General features: G+C 43.9%; 1 protein-coding gene across 2 annotated transcripts in view; it reads left to right on the top strand.

Annotated features, from left to right (window-relative positions):
* LOC109616257 (NLR family CARD domain-containing protein 3-like) overlaps positions 1-23,873 on the top strand; it is a 54,892-nt gene that overhangs the window by 13,677 nt on the left and 17,342 nt on the right. The window contains exon 8 of one of the 2 annotated variants that reach the window (XM_034295456.1): positions 2,715-3,476. The exons of the other annotated variant lie outside the window; for it this stretch is intronic. Coding sequence (XP_034151347.1) covers positions 2,715-3,265 — 551 coding nt within the window. The 3' untranslated portion in view covers positions 3,266-3,476. Of the gene's footprint in view, positions 1-2,714; positions 3,477-23,873 lie in introns of those variants that run through there. 2 annotated transcript variants of the gene reach the window in all.

Genomic DNA, 23,873 nt, shown 5'->3' with positions numbered 1-23,873 from the left:
CAAGGCATTTTCACCCAGAGGTCAGAGGAGAATGGCCAGACTGTTTCAAGCTGATAGAAAGGCAAAAGTAACTCAGATAACCACTCGTTACAACCAAGGTATGCAGAAGAGCATCTCTGAAGGCACAACACATCAACCCTTAAACCAGATGGGCTACAGCAGCAGACCACACTGAGTGCCACTCCTGTCATCAGCGGAGAACAGGAAACTGAACAGAAAACTGAGGCTACGATTAGCACGGGACCACCAAATTTGGACAATAGAAGATTAGAAAATGTTGCCTGATCTGATGAGTCTTGATTTCTAACTCAAATAATCTGCAGCAACTGGGGATGCTCTAATGTCAATACGGACCAAAATCTCTGAGAAATATTTCCAGCACCTTGTTGAATCTATGCCATGAAGAATTTGGGCAATTCTGAAGGGAAAAAGGGGGTCCAACCTGGCATTACGAAGAATTCAGTGACCGGGCGAATTCAGTGACCGGGCGAATTCAGTGTGCCTGTCGAAAGTGTGCATGTTAGTGTGCTATTGAACATGTGTATTATCTCGCACTCTTGTGACTTCTCGCCCTGGACAGAGACCGGTGTCTTGCTTCCAAAAATGGTTCCAAAAAGCATCTGGTTACATAAGCTTGTGTGCTCAGCAATATATAAGCTTGTGATCTTTGCAAAATCTGCGTCCATAGATTATTATTTTAAAACAGCAGCAAAAAGCTAATATATTGTGTTGGTTTGCATATGTGTAAGTCAGAGGTTCCCAAACTAGGAGCCCCAACCCCATTTTCACCTGATATGAAAATGGGGTCGAGGGAGAATGTATTACAATTAACTCTCATAGCCTTAAATAATAAAATAAGATTATATAATTTTTCTTCACATGGTTGGGGTCGCGAGATATCAAAATGGGGTCGTTGGCCAAAAAGGTTTGGGAAACCCTTGTGTACGTAGTATTGTTTCAATGACAAATGCCACGTTTGAAACAATGAATACTACTTACATGTGTTAACCAACACAATATACACTGCTCAAAAAAATTAAGAGAAGACCTAAATCACACAGTGGGTCAGGAGGAATGAAATTATTAAAGATCAAAATCTTTACTGTACATGTTGTAATTCATTGAGAACAAAATGACGTAACAAGGGTCAATGGAAACCAAATCCACCAACCAATTGAGGGCTGGATCCAAACTCAAACTGAAAATCAAAGTGTACCATTGAAATCACAGGCTGTTCCAACTTATAATGTGACTAAGTAGTGTGTCTGGCCCCCACGTGCCTGAATACACCCCCGACAACGTCTGGGCACCCCCCGATGAGATGTGTCCTGGGGGATCTCCTCCCAGACCTGGATCAGGGCATCAGTGAGCTCCTGGACAGACTGTGGCGCTACTTGTCGTCGTCGGATGCACCGATACATAACATCCCAGAGGTTCTCAACTGGATTCAGGTCTGGAGAAAGTGAGGGCCAATCAGTGGCATCAATGCCTTCATCATCCAGGAACTGCCTACACACTCTGGCCACATGAGGCCAGGCTTTGTCCTTCACCAGGTGGAACCCAAAGCCCACTGCACCAGCGTGAGGTTTGACCATGGGTCTGAGGAATTCTTCACGGTGACCTAACAGCAGTCAGGGTACCGTTGGCTAGCAAGTGTAGGTCTGTTCGAACCTCCAATGATGAGCCTCCCCAGACCATCACTGACCCACCACCAAACCGGTCATGCTGGATGATAGTACAGACTCTTTCACATCTGATGCCCTTCTACGGCCCTGTCCAGCTCTCCTCATGTAATGGCCCGTCTCCTGGTATCTCCTCCATGCTCTTGAGACTGTATTGGGACACACCACATACCTTCTAGCAACTGCACGTATGGATGTGCCCTCCTGGAGGAGCTGGACTACCTGTACAAACTGAATGGGCTGCAGGTACCACCTTATGTTACCAGTAGTGACAAGAACACTAGCAAAACTCAATGAGAATGAGTCAGGAAGGATAAGGAGAGAGCGATTATCAGTGGCCACCAGCTGCAAAACCATTCCTTTTTGTGGGTTGTCTTGCTGTTGCCTCTCCAGTTCACCTGCTGTCACTTTCATTTGCACCAAAACAGGTGACATTGATTCACAATCACTGATGCTTCCTAACTGGACAGATTGATATCCCTGAAGTTTAATGGACTAGGTGTTATACTGTGACTATTTTGTGTTCCCTTAATATTTTTGAGCAGTGTATTTGTTTTTGCTGCCATCCATCCATCTTCTTCCGCTTATCCGGGGCCGGGTCGCTGCCGTTTTTTTAAATAATGGAAAATCGCAAAGATCACAAGCTTACATTGTAGAGATAACAAGCTTACAAGCTTAGTTAAACAGACACTTTAGAAGCAAGACACGGTTGGGAGTGAGAAGCAGAAAGTTTGCAAGATATCACACGCTTCTGCTGACAGATTGGTGTTTTCGGTGAATTCGCCCGGTCTCTGAATCCTTCACAACATCGGTACTAGCAAGGTAAACATAATGCAGTGGCTGGTGAGTGTTCACATGCATGTATATTTGTGTGGGGGTTTGTTTGTACATGTTTGTTTCATTATGCTTGTGCTTGTGTTTTGTCTGAGTGTCTTAATATCCAGTATATGACAATAAAGAATTAAAACGTGTGTGTGTGTATAATATGAATGATGATGTTGTGTAATATTGTGTCTTGGTCTCATCCATCAGATGTCTGTGATCTCACACTGGACCCAAACACAGTAAACAGAAACCTCTCTCTGTCTGAGGAGAACAGAAAGGTGACATGGAGGGAAGAGGAGCAGCTGTATCCTGATCACCCAGAGAGATTTAAGGACTGGCCACAGGTGTTGTGTAGAGAGGGTCTGTCTGGACGCTGTTACTGGGAGGTAGAGTGGAGTGGGAGAGGGGCTGGGATCGGAGTGACATATAAAGAAATCAACAGGAGAGGAGGGGATAATGACTGTGGTCTTGGATACAATGACAAGTCCTGGGGTCTGTTCGGTGCTGGTAACAATTTCTCTGTCTGTCACAATAAAAATACAACTTTCATACCTGTCACCTCCTCAGACTCCAACAGAGTAGGAGTGTATCTGGACTGTCTAGCCGGCACTCTGTCCTTCTACAGGGTCTCCTCTGACACACTGACCCACCTGTACACATTCAACACCACATTCACTGAGCCCCTCTATCCAGGGTTTTATGTTTATATTAACTCCTCAGTGTCTCTGTGTCAGATGGTCTCCGTGTCAAACACATGATGTTTCACTTTAATCATGGTCATATTCAGTAGGACATAGTTGTACATAGTCTTGAATAAACACCATTGAAGATGTAACCTGTAATTTAGAGTCATTACTCAGTAGTATGAATCACCACACTGGCTTTAATTGTTGACAAAACAGTCCTGCTTCTGTAAATTCATTACAATGAATGTCCCAGATTTGACAGAATAAACAAGTTTTTAAACAGCGTGTGTGTGTGTGTGTGTGTGTGTGTGTGTGTGTGTGTGTGTGGGTGTGTGTGGGGGTGGGTGTGTGTGGGTGGGGATGTGGGTGGGTGGGTGTGTGTGGGTGGGGATGTGGGTGTGTGTGGGTGGGGTTGTGTGTGGATGTGGGTGGGGTTGTGTGTGGATGTGGGTGGGTGGGGTTGTGTGTGTGTGTGTGTGTGTGTGTGTGTGTGTGTGGATGTGGGTGGGTGGGGTTGTGGGTGTGTGTGTGGATGTGGGTGGGGTTGTGTGTGTGTGTGGGTGGGGTTGTGTGTGGGGACCCTCTCCTATTTTCTTCTCCTACCCTTGCTCCTTTCCGCCTTAACTCTTTTATTCAACTCCCCAGTCTTCCTCTTCCTCCTCACCCTCTACTCCCCTTTTCCTCTCCTCATCTCCCCTTCTGCTCCTCATCTCCTTTGTCTCCTCTCTCTCTTTCCTCCTCTCTTCAACTCCCAATTAAAGCTAATACATTGGTTGTTAATGATGTTGCTGAAGCACTTGATGAAAAAGCGTATAAAGTGGCTCTGGTTATTGACCGGTCAAAGGCTTTTAATACAGTTGGTCATTTGACTTGGTTGAGGAAACTGACCTCCCAGGGTCTGACTTGGGACACTTGCTTGTGGTTTAAGAATTATCTGTGTGATAGAACCCATGAACCTATTGTAACGGATGGTATACAGTCTTGTTTCCTAATGGTACTATTAAACGAGTTCCTCAAACCTCAATTTCAGGTCCTTTGTGATTTAAGTCTATTGTATATTTGTAATACAGTGAGGAACTGCAAGTATCATTTCTATGCTGATGACACAATTCTGTATGCTGTTGCTCCATTGCATGCTCGAGCATTTGGTCATCTCCAGTCAGATTTCTCACTCTTACCCTTACAGATCTTAAGCTGGTTCTAACCGCAAGTAAAATTAAATGTATACTTTCCTCTCCTTAGCGAAGATGTCAAAATGTAATTGATCTTGGACGGTTCTATTATAGAATGTGTTCCGGCTTACAAATATTTAGAGATTTGGTTAGATGAATGTCTTTCATTCAAAACACAAATGAATTTGTGAAGAAGTTGAGGAAAAAGTTGTGTTTATTTTATACAAATCATAGCGTGCTTGTCTTACCAGCATAGACTGATATGGTTGAAGCTACTTTAATGTCTGTGCTGGATTATGGTGATCTTTACATGCAAGCATCAGCTTTTAAAACCTTTAGATGCAGTCTATCATTCAGCCTTGCATTTAGTTACTGGTGCCAATCATTGTCTTCTGTATGGTTTGGTTGATTGGGACTCCCTGGTTTCCCAGAGAAACAGACACTGGCTGATGTTTGTATACAGTTATGTCTGGAAATATTTGGACAATTTTCTTAATTTTGGCTCTGTATGCCACCACAATGGATTTGAAATGAAACACCTGAGATGCAATTGAACTGCAGATCAGGTTGAACAAAAATATTATGTGAAACGTTTAGAAATTGCAAACATTGTTAAACACAATCCCCTTATTTGAGGGGCTCAAATGCAATTGGACAAGTTTACATAGTAATTATCAAAATGTTTATTTTTTAAACTTTGATGGGAATCCTTTGCAGGCAATGACTGCTTGAAGTCTAGAACGCGTGGACATCCCCAAATGCTGGGTTTCCTCCTTTGTGATGCTTTGCCAGGCCTTCAGTTGTAGTTGTCTTCAGTTGTTGTATGTCCGTGGGTCTTTTTGCCTTAGGTTTTGTTTTCAGCAACTGAAATGCATGCTCGATCGGGTTGAGATCGGCCATTGCAGAATATTCTGCTTCTTTGCCTTAAAAAACTCTTGCATTCACAGTATGTTTTGGTTAATTGTCCATCTGTAAATTGAAGCGCCGTCTAAGCAACTTCCCTGAATTTGGTTGAATCTGCGCAGACAATACAGTATATCCTTATACACTTAAGAATTATCTGGGAATTATCAGCCGCAGCCGCCAGCTCCTCCCGCTGACCAGGTGCCGTCGCCTCTCCCTGCCGCTCCTCCTCCCCGGCCTGTCCCGGCCCTTCTGCCGTCTCCTGCCCCTCCGCCGGCTCTCCCGTCTCCTGACCCTCAACTGGGTCTCCCGTCTCCTGACCCTCCACCGGCTCCTGCTCTTCTGCCGGCTCCTGCTCTTCCGCCGGCTCCGCCTCCCCGGCCTGTTCAGGCCGCTCCGGGTGCCGAGCCTCAGCCTGCCTTGGTGCCGTCGTCCCGCCCTCTCCCCCTGTGTTGTTCCCGGTCTTGCAGTCGGGAGCCCGCGCCTTTGGGGGGGTACTGTCACAGTGCGGTGAGGATCACTGCCACCGTCCCGTACACCTCCAGTTCCCATCACTCCACAAACACATCCCGGACTTGTCTTCATGTCATATGTCTTCAACTATTCACACCAGGTCCCAATCATCTCGTTAGTATGTGTTTAAATGTTTCCCCTCTGCTCCCCACATTTGTCCATCATTGTTGTTGGTACGGTCTGTGTGTCACACATAACCGCTGAGTGTTTCTGTTTTGCTGGCTAAAGATTCAGCCCCTTTGTTTTCTTTAAGTTGGTTTTGTATGCTCGTGTTTGATTTACATTAAAACCCACACAGAGTGTATTCGCCTGCGCCTGGTTCCTCCACTACCACCACTGTTACACTTGGCTGGATGTTGTGAAGGGGTTTTCTTTACCATGGAAAGGATCCTACAACCATCCACCACTGTTGTCTTCTGTGGACGTCCAGACCTTTTTGTGGTTCAGAGCTCAACAGTGTGTTCTTTTTTTTTCTCAGAATGTACCAAACTGTTGATTTGGCCACTCCTAATGTTCCTGCTATCTCTCTGATGGATGTTTTTTTTGCAGCATAGGAAATGACTAATTCACTTGCTTTGAGAGCTCCTTTGACTGCAACAGCTTCCAAATGCGAATGCCACACCTGGAATCAACTCCAGACCTTTCACCTGCTTAATTGATGAAGAAATAATGAAGGAATAGCCCACACTTGTCCATGAAACAGCTTTTGATTCAATTGTCCAATTACTTTTGGCCCCTTGAAAAAGGGGGGGCTACATATTAAAGAGCTGTAATTCCTAAACCCTTCCTCCAATTTGGATTTGAATACCGTCAAATTAAAGCTGCACTTTAAGCCCATATTCATTATTTAACCAAAATAACACAACTCAGTGTCCAATTATTTCCGGACCAAATTGTATTCGCTGCCAAGCTATCTTTCCTCTAAGTTAAACTAGAGAAGTGGGGCTTATCACACACACTGACATTCTTGGAATTGCTCCTCATTCTTGGAACTATTTGCACAACTTAAAGCCATGACAAATTAACTAAAAGTTATTGCATGTATTTATTATTTGTAATTGACTTGTGTATTTTTTTTTTTTTTTACTTTGATGTACACAGTGCTCAGCTGGAAAAGAGACCTTGGTCTCAGACTGTTTTATCTGTATAAATAAAGGACCAATAAAAATGAATTAAAATAGTTGAATATACACTCACCTAAAGGATTATTAGGAAATTTCTCATGAATGCAATTATCTAATCAACCAATCACATGGCAGTTGCTTCAATGCATTTAGGGGTGTGGTCCTGGTCAAGACAATCTCCTGAACTCCAAACTGAATGTCAGAATGGGAAAGAAAGGTGATTTAATACATTTTGAGCGTGGCATGGTTGTTGGTGCCAGATGGGCCGGTCTGTATTTCACAATCTGCTCAGTTACAGGGATTTACACGCACAACCAATTCTAGGGTTTACAAAGAATGGTGTGAAAAGGGAAAAACATCCAGTGTTGATGCTAGAGGTCAGAGGAGAATGGGCCGACTGATTCAATCTGATAGAAGAGCAACTTTGACTGAAACAACCGAGGTAAAGCATTTGTGAAGCCACTACACGCACAACCTGGAGACGGATGAGCTACAACAGCAGAAGACCCCACCGGGTACCACTCATCTCCACTACAAAATAGGAAAAAGAGGCTACAATTTGCACGAGCTCACCAAAATTGGACAGTTGAAGACTGGAAGAATTTTGCCTGGTCTGATGAGTCTCGATTTCTGTTGAGATATTCAGATGGTAGAGTCAGAATTTGGCGTAAACAGAATGAGAACATGGATCCATCATGCCTTGTTACCACTGTGCAGGCTGCTGGTGGTGGTGTAATGGTGTAGGGGATGTTTTCTTGGCACACTTAAGGCCCCTTAGTGCCAATTGGGCATTGTTTAAATGCCACGGCCTACCTGAGCATTGTTTCTGACCATGTCCATCCCTTTATGACCACCATGTACCCATCCTCTGATGGCTACTTCCAGCAGGATAATACACCATGTCACAAAGCTCGAATCATTTCAAATTGGTTTCTTGAACATGACAATGAGTTCACTGTACTGAAATGGCCCCCACAGTCACCAGATCTCAACCCAATAGAGCATCTTTGGGTAATCATAAAAATTAAAAGAAATAAACACTTGAAATACATCAGTCTGTGTGTAATGAATGTATACATTATACAAGTTTCACTTTTTGAATGGAATTACTGAAATAAATCAACTTTTTGATGATATTCAAATGTTATGACCAGCACCTGTAATACATAGAGGGCCAAAATGATAAAATCAAGATCAAATTAATACAATAAGAACTTAAGTGAAATTTAATAAAACCAACAGTTTGATTAAAAAAACTGATTGAAACAGTAAGAGGACGTTAAAAATAAGTAGAGTGGATTTGACGAAAAGGGACAACCTCAGACTAAACTAAAAGCTGAGAATAAACCTTTCTTATCAGAGGGTATTGGACTGTGTAATGGTTGGTTATGACCACTGGCCCCCTCCTATGTATCCTGGCATTAAAGACTGTGTTTCCTCTGTAATTATGGAAGAGATAGAAATGAGAAATGGAGTGGTTTCAGAGGAGATGTCATTTAAGTGTGTTTTTATTAACGGCAAAATCGTGAGAAACATCGGTGATGTTTATAGCGCCCCCAAGAGGCATGGCATGGCATCTTCTTCCGCTTCATCCGGGGCCGGGTCGCGGGGGCAGCAGTCTAAGCAGGGATGCCCAGACTTCCCTCTCCCCAGACACTTCCTCCAGCTCTTCCGGGGGGACACGAGGCGTTCCCAGGCCAGCCGGGAGACATAGTCCCTCCAGCGTGTCCTAGGTCTTCCCCGGGGTCTCCTCCCGGTGGGACGGGACCGGAACGCCTTCCTGGAAACAGATGCCCAAGCCACCTCAGCTGACCCCTCTCGATGTGGAGGAGCAGCGGCTCTACTCTGAGCTCCTCCCGGGTGACCGAGCTTCTCACCCTATCTCTAAGGGAACGCCCAGCCTCCCTGCGGAGAAAGCTCATTTCGGCCGCCTGTATCCGGGATCTTGTCCTTTCGGTCATGACCCAAAGCTCATGACCATAGGTGAGAGTAGGAACGTAGATTGACCGGTAAATCGAGAGCTTCGCCTTGCGGCTCAGCTCTTTCTTCACCACGACAGACCGATACATCGACCGCATTACTGCAGAAGCTGCACCGATCCGTCTGTCAATCTCCCGTTCCATCCTTCCCTCACTCGTGAACAAGACCCCTAGATACTTAAACTCCTCCACTTGAGGCAGGCACTCTCCACCAACCTGAAGTGAGCAGGCCACCCTTTTCCGACTGAGGACCATGGCCTCGGATTTGGAGGTACTGATTCTCATCCCCACCGCTTCACACTCGGCTGCAAACCGTCCCAGCGCATGCTGAAGGTCCTGGTTTGAAGAAGCCAACACGACAACATCATCCGCAAAGAGCAGAGACGAAATCGTGTGGTCCCCGAACCTGACACCCTCCGGCCCCTGGCTGCGCCTAGAAATTCTGTCCATAAAAATTATGAACAGAACCGGTGACAAAGGGCAGCCCTGCCGGAGTCCAACATGCACTGGGAACAAGTCTGACTTACTGCCGGCAATGCGGACCAAGCTCCTGCTTCGGTCGTACAGGGACCTGACAGCCCTTAGCAAAGGACCCAGGACCCCATATTCCCGAAGCACTCTCCACAGGATGCCGCAAGGGACACAGTCGAATGCCTTCTCCAAATCCACAAAACACATGTGGATTGGTTGGGCAAACTCCCATGAACCCTCCAACACCCCGTAGAGGGTATAGAGCTGGTCCAGTGTTCCACGGCCCGGACGAAAACCAGACTGTTCCTCCTGAATCCGAGGTTCTACTATCGGCCGTATTCTCCTCTCCAGAACCCTGGCATAGACTTTCCCGGGGAGGCTGAGAAGTGTGATCCCCCTGTAGTTGGAACACACCCTCCGGTCCCCCTTCTTAAAAAGAGGGACCACCACCCCGGTCTGCCATCCCAAAGGCACTGTCCCCGACCGCCACGCGATGTTGCACAGGCGTGTCAACCAAGACAGCCCCACACCATCCAGAGACTTGAGGTACTCAGGGCGGATCTCATCCACCCCCGGTGCCTTGCCACCGAGGAGTTTCTTGACCACCTCAGTGACTTCAGCCCGGGTGATGGACGAGTCCACCTCTGAGCCCTCATCCTCTGCTTCCTCAATGGAAGATGTGACGGCGGGATTGAGGAGATCCTCGAAGTACTCCTTCCACCGCCCGACGACATCCCCAGTTGAGGTCAACAGCTGCCCACCTCTACTGTAAACAGCGTTGGTAGGGCACTGTTTCCCTCTCCTGAGGCGCCGGACGGTTTGCCAGAATCTCTCCGAGGCCAGCCGATAGTCCTTCTCCATGGCCTCACCGAACTCCTCCCAGGCCCGAGTTTTTGCCTCCACAACCACCCGGGCTGCAGTCCGCTTGGCCAGTCGGTACCCGTCAGCTGCCTCAGGAGTCCCACAAGCCAACCAGGCCTGATAGGACTCCTTCTTCAGCTTGACGGCATCCCTTACTTCCGGTGTCCACCACCGGGTTCGGGGATTGCCGCCTCGACAGGCACCGGAGACCTTACGTCCACAGCTCCGAACGGCCGCTTCGACAATGGCAGTGGAGAACATGGTCCACTCGGACTCAATATCTCCAGCCTCCCTCGGGATCCAGTCGAAGCTCTGTCGGAGGTGGGAGTTAAAGATCTCTCTGACAGGAGACTCGGCCAGACGTTCCCAGCAGACCCTTACAGTACGCTTGGGCCTGCCGAGTCTGTCCAGCTTCCTCCCCCGCCATCGGATCCAACTCACCACCAGGTGGTGATCAGTTGACAGCTCCGCCCCTCTCTTCACCCGAGTGTCCAAGACATACGGCCGCAGGTCAGATGAAACGACAACAAAGTCGATCATCGACCTGCGGCCTAGGGTGTCCTGGTGCCATGTGCACTGATGGACACCCTTATGCTTGAACATGGTGTTCGTTATGGACAAACTGTGACTAGCACAGAAGTCCAATAACTGAACACCACTCGGGTTCAGATCAGGGGGGCCGTTCCTCCCAATCACACCCCTCCAGGTGTCACTGTCGTTGCCCACGTGGGCGTTGAAGTCCCCCAGTAGAACAATAGAGTCCCCAGTTGGAGCACTTTCCAGCACCCCTCCCAGAGACTCCAAGAAGGTCGGGTACTCTGCACTGCCGTTCGGCCCATAGGCACAAACAACAGTGAGAGCCCTATCCCCGACCCGAAGGCGCAGGGAAACGACCCTCTCGTTCACCGGGGTAAACTCCAACACATGGCGGCAGAGCTGGGGAGCTATAAGCAAACCCACACCAGCCCGCCGCCTCTCACCATGGGCAACTCCAGAGTGGTGAAGAGTCCATCCTCTCTCAAGGAGTGTGGTTCCAGAGCCCAAGCCGTGCGTACAGGTGATTCCGACTACCTCCAGTCGGAACCTCTCGACCTCACGCACTATCTCAGGCTCCTTCCCCGCCAGCGAGGTGACGTTCCACGTCCCTAGAGCTAGTTTCCGTGTCCAGGGATCGGGTTGCCTAGGCCCCTGCCTTCGACTGCCGCCCGATCCTCTACGCACCGACCCCTTATGGTCCCTCCTGTGGGTGGTGAGCCCACGGGAAGGCGGCCCCACGTCGCTCCTTCGGGCTATGCCCGGCCGGGCCCCATGGGGAAAGGCCCGGCCACCAGGCGCTCGCGTGCGAGCCCCAACCCCGGGCCTGGCTCCAGGGTGGGGCCCCGGCTGCGCCATACCGGGCGACGTCACGGAACTCAAATAATTTTTCATCATTAAGGGGTGTTTTGAACCGCTCTTAGTCTGACCCGTCGCCTAGGACCTGTTTGCCTTGGGAGACCCTACCAGGGGCATATAGCCCCAGACAACATAGCTCCTAGGGTCACTCGGGTACTCAAACCCCTCCACCACGTTAAGGTGGCAGTTCATGGAGGAGTGTTTTTATTAACGGCAAAATCGTGAGAAACATCGGTGATGTTTATAGCGCCCCCAAGAGGTATTTCTGTATAGGACTTTTTCGGTCCATTCCTGACAGACACATGTACGAGTACGTTTTGTTTGGTAGCTGTTTGATGTGCCATTTGGGAATAATGGATTTCTAAAGTCATCGATCCGCCCAGCTCAATTTCATTAGCTGATATCGTCCATACTATTTGAGTTATCAACTTTCCTTACATAACTTTGAAAGATTATGGTTCAAAGGCCCTTCACACCAAATGGCATTGTAAATCCGTTCAGCGGTCTCGGAGATGTCGTTAACGTGTTTTTCACCAAATTCAAAATGAATGAAAAATCAAGGGGCAGCATGAGAAGGGGTATATCTGGTACTTGGTTATGTTTCTCTATGACATTCGGTTCATGAGATCTGAGCTTCAGCTTTCAATTTTCGACTGAGTGCTACAGCGCCACCATGAGGAGTATGGGTACCATGATGGCCAAGTTCCTTCAGACCGTGGCTGTCTACAATCAGGCAAAGTTTGGAGCATTTTGCACCAGAGTGGACCGAGCTATGGACCTCTGAAAATGGCCCTGGAGAAGAAGAATATTAATAATAATAAAACTTACAAACATAAGAGGGTTCCAGAGGGCCCTCTAACTAGGCTACTTCATCCTTCCTGGAGGGTGGGTTCTTGCTTCTTCCAAATATACCAAATAGTTTATTTTGAAAGATCAAACGTCTTGCCCAAGTCTATGATCTGATGTTTTAAACCTTAAAATAATTGATGCAACTGCTCTTTACTTTTATTGACTCTATGTCCATTACATTCATGTTGAGACTAGCACAGGACTTCGAAATTGATGCATGAAAAGCACAAATTTGTGCATAAAAATTCACCAGAATGCAGGTATTTAAGTGTCTGACACTCAATCTCATCGGAGAGGACCCCCAGACCCCCTGCTTTTGTGTCCTCCAGGCTTGGGGCTGCTGGCAAGGTGTCCTTTATTTTTCCACATTGAAGCTGGCAACCATAGAGGCAAAAGTGTTCTGTATCTGCCCTGATTTTGTCATGGAAAATGACGAATGGTTAATTTTCCATTTTAGGCTATAATTTATATTGAAATCTGTCAATTCATAGATTGCTGATCGCCACACCTGCATAAATTACGGGTGTGTCATATGTAAATAAGGACAGGTACAGAGCGTTCTCGCATTCCACAGCTTTATAGCCGATTTATCAATCTGCGATGACATCTACGCTAATTTCAACCAGGTGCAACAGTTTTGTGAATCACACTTAGAGGTGATCATAAGTCTCTCCCAACGTTCGAATCTGAGAGCTTTTCTGAGAAAAGATTCATGAATGAGGGCCAATGACAAAAAAAAACGTCCTCTGGTCCATTGAAGGACGAGAACCCCTGAAGAGAGACTGGCTCCCTCCTCCCCCGCCTCCACCCATGGCTCCCGCCGTTAGCTGAGGGAGGAGAGTGTTTGTGTTTGCTGGTGTGTGCTGTGGTGTAGTCATTCCCTGCCAGCACGGCAACATTGTGGCAGGAGTTCCTACTTGCTTAGCTAGATTCAGTGGCGTAGTCAATTCTTTAGCAGAACGGCTTAACTGAAAATATAGAATCTAGCTACGCAAGTACACAACAGTATTTCAATAAAGGTGACATTTTGTGATTATGAAAGCGCAAAAACATAATTTTCTCACCTTAAACAAGCTAGCACCTCTTCTGTATTGAGTCCATGTGATAATAGTTGACCAGGGGATGACTGACGATTGGGGTGACGTTTGACTGGGGATGGGTGATGACTGAGGAGGAGGAAGAACTGAGTATCTGGGGAGGAATGATTATGTTCCTAATATGGATGCTGTAGTGGAGGAATGATTATGTTCCTAATATGGATGCTATAGTGGAGGAATGATTATGTTCCTAATATGGATGCTGTAGTGGAGGAATGATTATGTTCCTAATATGGATGCTGTAGTGGAGGAATGATTATGTTCCTAATATGGATGCTGTAGTGGAGGAATGATTATGTTCCTAATATGGATGCTGTAGTGGAGGAATGATTATGTTCCTAATATGGATGCTCTAGTGGAGGAATGATTATGTTCCTAATATGGATGCTGTAGTGGAGGAATGATTATGTTCCTAATATGGATGCTGTAGTGGAGGAATGATTATGTTCCTAATATGGATGCTGTAGTGGAGGAATGATTATGTTCCTAATATGGATGCTGTAGTGGAGGAATGATTATGTTCCTAATATGGATGCTGTAGTGGAGGAATGATTATGTTCCTAATATGGATGCTGTAGTGGAGGAATGATTATGTTCCTAATATGGATGCTGTTGTGGAGGAATGATTATGTTCCTAATTTGGATGCTGTAGGAAGGGTAGATGTCACAGCCCAAGTTGACAGTGCTTACAGGCGCTCCATTGAGCAGCATAACAAACAGGTGGAGGAAAACAGGTACGTTCTCAGTCGGATCATAACATGTATTAAACTGTGTGGAAAATGTGAAACTGCACTGTGGGGGCATGACGAGTCGGTGGACTCCCTGAATCCTGGAATATTCAGATGCATTTTCGAGACTATGTGTGAGGGCGATTCGAGACTTCAGAGGCACTATGACGCTCAGCCCATCTTCAAAGGGCATCTAGCACTGTACAAAACGAACTGTTAGACTGTATATATGAAGTGTACAGGGAGATGTCCACTTGCTTGGTTAAGACAATTTGTTGCCATACAGGCAGATGAGACAACTGATGTCTCCTGTAAATCACAAATGGTAGTTGTGCTGCGATACATGTTGCCTGACAATACATTGACAGAGAGGTTTTTGGAGTTTGTGGAAGTCAAAGATAAAACTGGACTCGGCCTCTCTAATAGCATCAAGGGTGTGCTAGAACAACTGAAGCTGGGAGAAAAGCTGATCGCTCAAACTTATGATGGTGCGGCTGTAATGAGTGGAAACATTCGAGGGGTACAGACACTAATGAAAGAGACATACCCACATGTCCAGTTTGTTCACTGCTATGCTCACCAGCTGAACCTGACCTTGCAGCAACTTTGTTCAGCAAGGATGAGCATCCTGAAGGTGTTTTTTTCAGATTTAAGTGCTTTTACCACCTTTTTCTCTGGTGCTCCAAAACGTGTTGCCGCACTTGCTGAGGCAACACAGAGACGCAATCCAAGGCCACCTTCTTTACTATGGAACTTTAAAAGTAAAACTGTCAATGCAGTTTGGGAAAACCGTGCAGCGCTGCTCCTGTGTATTGAGGACATACGCACAGAACCAGGATGGAATGAGGCCACCATAAGTGAGGCAAAGAAACTCAGTGACCGAGCCTTTCTGCAGCTGCTGGAATTTTATTTCTTCCTTATGCCAGAAGTTGATGTTTAATACAACACTCTGCAAAAACAGAGCATCGATGCATCTGGGATTAGCAGAGAGCTCATCTGTTTCAAGGAGAATGTCCAGAATAAGCGGAAGCAAACTGATGAATGGGCTACCACCATTCTCGATGGAACAGACGAGCCAGGCCGACGAGTAACCAACACAGAGCCGGTGATGAAGGAGGCATACGACAGTCATGTCCCAGGTGGAGCAGAGGTTTTCACAAAGTGACCACCTGATTGCTGCCAAGCTGGTTGACAGCTTGCTCTTCCTACAATTTCCTGTCATTCCCTACATCTGAGCTTGACTGTGCGGTGAAACTATGGCCTCTAGGAAACGAGAAAAAGTTGAAGTCTGAGCTGACAACTATACCGAACCAAGACCTGACGTTAGTCTAAAGGCAAGTGCCTGATTGGCTGGAGCACCGGACAAGATGGTGTTAATAAAGCTTTTTTGTGGAATGTTTGTGTCAAAACTCTGCAAACAAACAGGAACCAATCCACAAACAGTTTGCTATCCACAAATATGATACGTGTTGTGGAAATTCTTAAACTGATGTATACTTGGCCCTACACATGTATAAATGGGTTACTAGTTAAAGGTACGGGGTCCCCATGTTTGGATATGAAAAGGAATGTAGGAGAGGGGGATCTGGTATTTGCCTAGGGGGCATCATTGACTGGTATCAGCAGATTATAGGGTTACTCGTAAATCAGTAAATCTGTATAACCCATCAGTGTCTATCTGTTGTTTGTCCAGATGCTGTGAGTCTTCTCCTAGAGTTGAAGAGGTTACCCATGTGGGAGAGGATAGCTTGCCCCTTGGGTGAAACGTAGGAATGTAATGGAACAAAGGAAAAGTGTTCTATTGAGTTAGGACAGCAACTAACCACACCCTTTTTTCCACTAAAAGTACTGATGACCAGTCATGTATTAAGTTAGAGACTCCTCAGATGATAATGTATGTAAGCGTTTGACACGTCTCTCTATTTGCAAATAAACTATTAAATTGTGCAAGAGCATTTTGTCTCTGTCCATACTCCTTTCAAAGTTCTGATCAAAGCACCATAAAACATTATGTGAGTGACCTCCACTACACTAGCCTGCGCCTATGTGGAAATGGTTCCACAGCTGAACTTTTCTGAGCAATCAATCAATCAAATGTATTTTACAACAGGAGTTGTCACAAAGTGCTTTTACAAAAACACCCGGCCTTAAACCTCAACGAGCGAACAACAGTAGTGTTGAATTTAAGTGGCTAGGAAAAACTCACTGAGCACAGTGAGTGTTTTGGATGGCGCCAGCCCACGCAGGGGAAAAAGATAGTGATGGGCATTCCGAGTACTTTTAATTAAGCCGGCTCTTCTATCCCCGTTCACCCGAAAGAGCCGGCTCATGTGGTTCCCAGAGGGCTCTTTGTTTAAAATGCTTAAAATAACCCCAAAACTATACTAAGTGCAACGTAACTTTAAATATAGGCAAACATTAGGCTACAACTGTGTTAGAGTGTGAAATGGGTGTTCAAATAGCTTACATCTTACCTCTCCTATAGTTAAAGACTGCAGCGTCAGGCTGGCAACAATAGAAATTCCGTAGCAACAATTAGACTTCCGGTTTTCGGATTTTGTCTTCAAAATACAAGTCTGCGGTAAAATGCGATTTTAATAATATTAAATGTATCGATTTTGACACTTTTCTTAGTGTATATTGTAAAAATGTATTGTAGGAAATGTTCAGGAGAGTGGATAGAGTAATTATATGCAAACAATTAAATAATCAACAGGCACTGTGTATTTGCAAGTGTTGCTGGCATTTCACTCCACCCATCCCAATGTAATATCAATGGATATGAAATACATATTGTTCAGGAGACTCAATTGAGTGATTATATGCACCAAAAAAAAAATCACAATCCATGGTTCAACAACAACTTCATTATAGTTATGTAAAGGATATAGTTGAAGATCTTGTTCAGGCACTTCTAGCTGCTAACTTCTTGGCAAATGACCTGCTCTACATTCACAGTCTAAACACAAAACAACTCATAGTAGAACCAAGGGAGATTTCTGCAGAAAGCATTGGTGAATATCTTATTTCAGTCCAACAGAACATGTAATGTGTCTAAGAAATCCAAAGGCTCCCAACATTCCAACAGTTATGTTACCCATACACAAAATACTTTGCTTATAAAAAATTGACACAGTGAGCATGCACTTACCTAGAAGCTTTACTTTACCTTTGATATTTAGCAAACACACATATACACTGTAAAACCTAATAAGTTCAGAATACTCAAAACGTTTGTGGAAACTGATTACATCCAAAAATTTAAGTCAACTAACTTCATTTTGGAAAAGTAAGTAATTACTTAAAAATTACAATTTATTGGAACTTAAGAGTTAAGATTTTTTAAATATTTATTTCAAGTTAACTGTACATAAAAATATGGAAGAAAATTATTTCCCAATATGCATTGCCCTTTAAATGAACTCAAGAGTTACCACCCATGACTGTATTTGTTAATGTCTGAGACATGGTTATTGAACACATTTGTTCTTCTGGTCAATTCCATGAGCTCATGGAGTGTTCATTTCAGATGCTGTCAAATTGTGCTGTGGAATGTCTTGCTGAAATCCTAGCACAAATGGCTAAAAAGTTAACTTCACAGATTTGCAAAATAAAAATCAACACGTCTGCTGAGATTTCAGGAAATTCTGGGAGCTTTAACAGAGACTTGGAAAGCTACCCACAAGGCATTGGCTTGCAAAGGAAGGTATAATTCCTGTTAGAACCAGGAAGTCCAAGGAAAAGATGGATATTTTATGTAATAGTTGCAATCATTTCAGTAGCGGGTGCGAAATATATGTTAGATTAAATGATTGGATTACTTCAGACAAATGTATGTGTTTGATGTTTGTGTAGCTAAGATTAATTAATCAGTAAAAATACATGCAAAAAAAGATAATAAAACCCTTCCAAAATGTCAATTTGAAGCAGAGCATGCTGGGAACATTTTAAAAGTCAGTAAAACATAAACGTTTTAATTTATTGGGAACATGTATCTAACTTTGAGTTACACTTAATTGAAAAATGTAAGTAAGAAATACGTTAGGGTTTTCAGTGTACTCTTTCCAGTATAGTCACATTTTCAGATGAATACCCATTTATTAAACTTTCTAAATATCATGACCAGCTTTGGCATGCAAACTGCACTAAGACATCAAAGACACCAGTGGGCTATACTTTTGTATTACTCAATAAAGTGTTGCTTAAGGACACATTCTGTCTTCTTGCATATGATCTTACAAGTAGTGTAGAAGTTCTTCACTTTGGTCAGAAAGAAGTAATTCACATGTGCACTGACAAATGCAAGGAATTGGATACCGATCAAAATAAAGACATTCTTAATAAGAAACTCACAACTCACAGAAAACCATCTTTACTGGCTGTTGAGGATTTTGATACAATAAGCAATGGAAATTGGTTCAGTGATAAGATAATTGACGAGTACCTTGATCTAATTAAATCTCATTTGGAGGATCACTTTGTGCTGATGTGCCCTGCGTCTTTCGTTAGCCAACAGCTACAAAATCTATTTTCTGAAAGGATGGATGTTCTGCCTGAGGTACCTAGAGTAGCACACAATTGGTGGTGTTTTGAAAAAGTAATAATACCTGTCATTTTAAATGACCATTGGATGGCCATAGCTATAGACATTAAAAAGAAAGTACATGCACAGAACTGTATAACACTGAATGTTAAACTAATGGACTCCTTAAAGCAGCATGAGAATCAACTGCAGAGCATTCTTCACCCACTACAGAAGTACCTGGCATCACAGTCTTTGGCTTTACATGCAATTGTGGACATTGTCCTGAAATTTGAATTTTATCATCTTTGTGAATTTCAAAGCTCAGGTAGATGGAAATAGTTGTGGTCCCTATGTGTGTGTGTTCACTAAAGCATTAATGAATTCATTCAAAAACAACATGAGATGTTCTATTTTATATAAATTATCAGAAAACATTTATTTGCATTAATGTCAGAACATATTCAGCAGATACACCATGAACAAATTATTCCATGTACATTATTACAAGAAGATTAGTCTGCAATAATGTGATCATGCAGTATGTGCACTTGCACTATGGCTCTCAGAATGTTTGTTGTATTTCAGGTGCTGATATCCTCACCCTAATCTTACATAAGGACATCCAAGACATTTGCTCTGTTACTGTCTGGCAGGAGGTACTGGACCACCGGGGCTCTGAGACAATGTCTGGACCCAAGCAAGAAGATTATAAAGTGTTATTATTTTCTCTAGAGTCCACAAACCGTACTGAACAATCAAATACAATACAAGCCTTGTATCGTTGGCTGAATTGTTTAGTAATCACCAAGTAAAGTAGTGATTATCGCCTCCATTAACACAAGGAATAATGGATCTAAATTGATGACTATTCAGTAATTTGGAATGTTGCCAATGGAATGTAAAATGATAGCAACAATTGCAAATACACAGTGCCTCTTGATTTCTTTGCATATAATCAATCTATAGAGTCTCCTGAACATTTCCTACAATACATTCACCGCGGCGTGTAGAATAGTTTTTTTTTTTAGGCCAATATGTATTTCATATCCATTGAGTTGCATTGTGGCCAATGTGGTGGGCGGAGTAAAACACCAGCAACAATTGCAAATACAGAGTGCCCCTTGATTTCTTTGCATATAATCATTCTATAGAGTCTCCTGAACATTTCCTACAATACATTCACTGCGGCGTGTAGAATAGTTTTTTTTTTATAGGCCAATATGTATTTCATATCCATTGAGTTGCATTGTGGCCAATGGGGTGGGCGGAGTAAAACACCAGCAACAATTGCAAATACAGAGTGCCCCTTGATTTCTTTGCATATAATCATTCTATAGAGTCTCCTGAACATTTCCTACAATACATTCACCGCGGCGTATAAAACAGTTTTTTTTCTATATATTTCATATCCATTGAGTTACATTGTGGCCAATAGGATCTAGGATGGGTGAAGTAAAATGCCAGCAACAATTGCAAATACATAGTGCCCCTTGATTTCTTTGCATATAATTATTCTATAGATTCTCCTGAACATTTCCTAGAATACATTTTTACAATATACACTAAGCAAAGTGTCAAAATAGATACATTTAATATTATTAGATACATTTAATATTATTAAAATCGCGTTTTACCGCGGACTTCTATTTTGAAGGCAAAATCCGAAAACCGGAAGTCTTATTGTTGCTACGGAATCTCTAATGTTGCCAGCATGACGCTAATTTAGAGTTTTCATCGGTATGTGGGGAATGTTTGTTATTAAAGTCTGTCGTGTTATATGTATAGTATATCTGCAACGAAGAAAATTGAAGAAAACTTAATGAGGGGTTAATACTATAATATCACTCTTTGTGTAATTCTCAAAATTTTGAATTGTCATTTTGAAAGTGTGGGTCGCCGAAAATAATTTCCTGTCACCTATTTACTGTTATCGACATAGAAAGTCCTCATCCGTTCCAAAATGTTCATCTTTTGTTGCTTTACAGACTGAAATGAAAACACATAAAACAGACGTATTTATTTACACAGAGTAACCCACAATATCTAAATGAAAAAAATATGAAAAATAATTTATGTTCACTTATCCACTATTTGGGAACTGCTGCCATAATAGTTTTTTTCGGTTTTTCGTGATGCAAGACTGATACTCTCTGTAAGAAATGTGCTAAAGGTCATCTTTTACATTTAAAATTTAATCTTAATTGTATGTAAGTCTTGACTGGAAAATTCTCTAAATTCATAAATAACTTCTATCACGGTGCTGTCTTTAAAGTTAAGTGAATGGGTTAAATAAGTTATTTGTTGGAAAAGTAAAAAAAGGTGAAAATGTATTTGATGTTTTCATGTTAAGTTAAAGTTCAGAAGGTCATGTTGTGTGCTGCCCTCTACTGGTCAGAGTTAATAATTCAGAGAAGCACTTTCTTCAGTAGAACTCTGACAGGCAAGAAAGTCAGTGCTGGATTAATGTTGCTGAATTTATTTCTGATACGCTTCTGCCTTGGAGACTATGTGCCTGTAAGTAATATATAAAAAAATGTAATCACTTGCATTGGTTAGGAATGTCATGTTAGAAACGTTTTTATGTTTGGCAAAACATGTGCTCTTTTAGCTAGCAGTACAGCTGTAGCTAGCTCGATCTGCTTTAATTGTTTGTGACAATGTGACTTGTAGGTGAACTGTGTTTTCATACAGTAGGCTACATTGCTTGTTTTACACTTTGAGAGGAATTATGTAGTAACAGTTATATGTATGCATATGTTCATGTTTTGTGTACTGATAAATATTCGTATTCTGTAATGTTTCAGTTTTACAAAACAAAACAACAAGAGGAAATAGCTTCAGTAAAATACAAGAAAAGTCAAGCCTTGTGTGTTTATTGGAGGACTTTTGAATGTTCACTGGCTGTCTAGCTTTGTTCAAGAGATCGCATTGTAAGGCCAGCACAATCACATATACAGACTGGATCACTCAATGATTCAAACTGTCCAGCATTCAATACAGACCACAGGCTGTTTTTGTTTCATATAATGATATTTCATATTTCATATAATGAAAAACAATTAGTGTCTGACTTCTTATCATTGAAAAATTTTATATTTTTTCTTTTTTCATAATAATAAAAAAATCCCACGAACCCCCCCTGCATTTATGCCAACTGACGTGTCATTCAACACAATGTAGTACAGAGGATCTATGGATCAAGGCCGCAATCACAACATATATTTGGGCTGACACACCCCCCCAATATATTGATATATTAATTATACCATACCATACCATCATCTTCCGCTTATCCGGGGCCGGGTCGCGGGGGCAGCAGTCTAAGCAGGGATGCCCAGACTTCCCTCTCCCCAGACACTTCCTCCAGCTCTTCCGGGGGGACACCGAGGCGTTCCCAGGCCAGCCAGGAGACATAGTCCCTCCAGCGTGTCCTAGGTCTTCCCCGGGGTCTCCTCCCGGTGGGACGGGACCGGAACACCTTCCCAGGAAGATGCCCAAAAAGATGCCCAAGCCACCTCAGCTGACCCCTCTCGATGTGGAGGAGCAGCGGCTCTACTCTGAGCTCCTCCCGGGTGACCGAGCTTCTCACCCTATCTCTAAGGGATCGCCCGGCCACCCTGCGGAGAAAGCTCATTTCGGCCGCCTGTATCCGGGATCTTGTCCTTTCGGTCATGACCCAAAGCTCATGACCATAGGTGAGAGTAGGAACGTAGATTGACTGGTAAATCGAGAGCTTCGCCTTGCGGCTCAGTTTTTTCTTCACCACGACAGACCGATACATCGACTGCATTACTGCAGAAGCTGCACCGATCCGTCTGTCAATCTCCCGTTCCATCCTTCCCTCACTCGTGAACAAGACCCCTAGATACTTAAACTCCTCCACTTGAGGCAGGCACTCTCCACCAACCTGAAGTGGGCAAGCCACCCTTTTCCGACTGAGGACCATGGCCTCGGATTTGGAGGTACTGATTTTCATCCCCACCGCTTCACACTCGGCTGCAAACCGTCCCAGCGCATGCTGAAGGTCCTGGTTAGAAGGGGCCAACACGACAACATCATCTGGAAAGAGCAGAGACGAAATTGTGTGGTCCCCAAACCTGACACCCTCCGGCCCCTGGCTGCACCTAGAAATTCTGTCCATAAAAATTACGAACAGAACCGGTGACAAAGGGCAGCCCTGCCGGAGTCCAACATGCACTGGGAACAAGTCTGACTTACTGCCAGCAATGCGGACCAAGCTCCTGCTTCGGTTGTACAGGGACCTGACAGCCCTTAGCAAAGGACCCAGGACCCCATATTCCCCAAGCACCCTCCACAAGATGCCGCGAGGGACACAGTCGAATGCCTTCTCCAAATCCACATATTAATTATTAATAAAATAGAAATGTGCTATGCTATGACAGGTAACCTCTGATTGCTAATCAATCATCCATCACAATGGTGCTCATGTGCGTATTCAACTAACGTTAATGTCTTACATTAATGATTTTGTTAGAAATGTCAGAAAGCCCACACGAATTCTGAGTAAAGTGTCAATCATTTATGTTGCGCTGCATGTGTTATTTGTGCAGACAGTAGTTGTTTTCATTGATTGCATATTCGTTTAGTATACTCTATAGCTGTATATAGCTATAGTGTATACTCTATAGCTCTTTGCTAATGCAGTTTTATTAGTCAGCTTTCATTCACCGTGAGTGTCAGCATGAACAAAAGGAAGGGGGGCAGTGACATTCATTAGTTTTTTGGCAGCCTCGGAGACAATGAGTACCAGGCAGATGATAAGTATGTAGTAGTGCAAGAGGTGTGTCAATGTGTATTTTTATAATAATCATTGCCATTCAGATCAGAAATGGTTAGTAATCCATTCCTGAACATCATGGCAAGAATGGCAAGAAACATTTATTTCATGTTCACTCTGGTGCGTTCAGAGTAAAGAGAGAGAGGGAGAGAGTATGAGGATGTCGACAGGGCAGGAAGAGCAGGTGACATGGAGGTGAGTGAGAAAAGGAGCAAATATTGATGACCAATCTGTGATGTTCCAACAACATCATCATTAATGTTGTCGT

Source organism: Esox lucius, chromosome 11, assembly GCF_011004845.1.
Source record: "Esox lucius isolate fEsoLuc1 chromosome 11, fEsoLuc1.pri, whole genome shotgun sequence".
Classification (NCBI taxonomy): Eukaryota; Metazoa; Chordata; class Actinopteri; order Esociformes; family Esocidae; genus Esox; species Esox lucius.
Note: the sequence above shows the minus strand (reverse complement) of the source record. Positions and strands in the feature narration are given on the sequence as shown.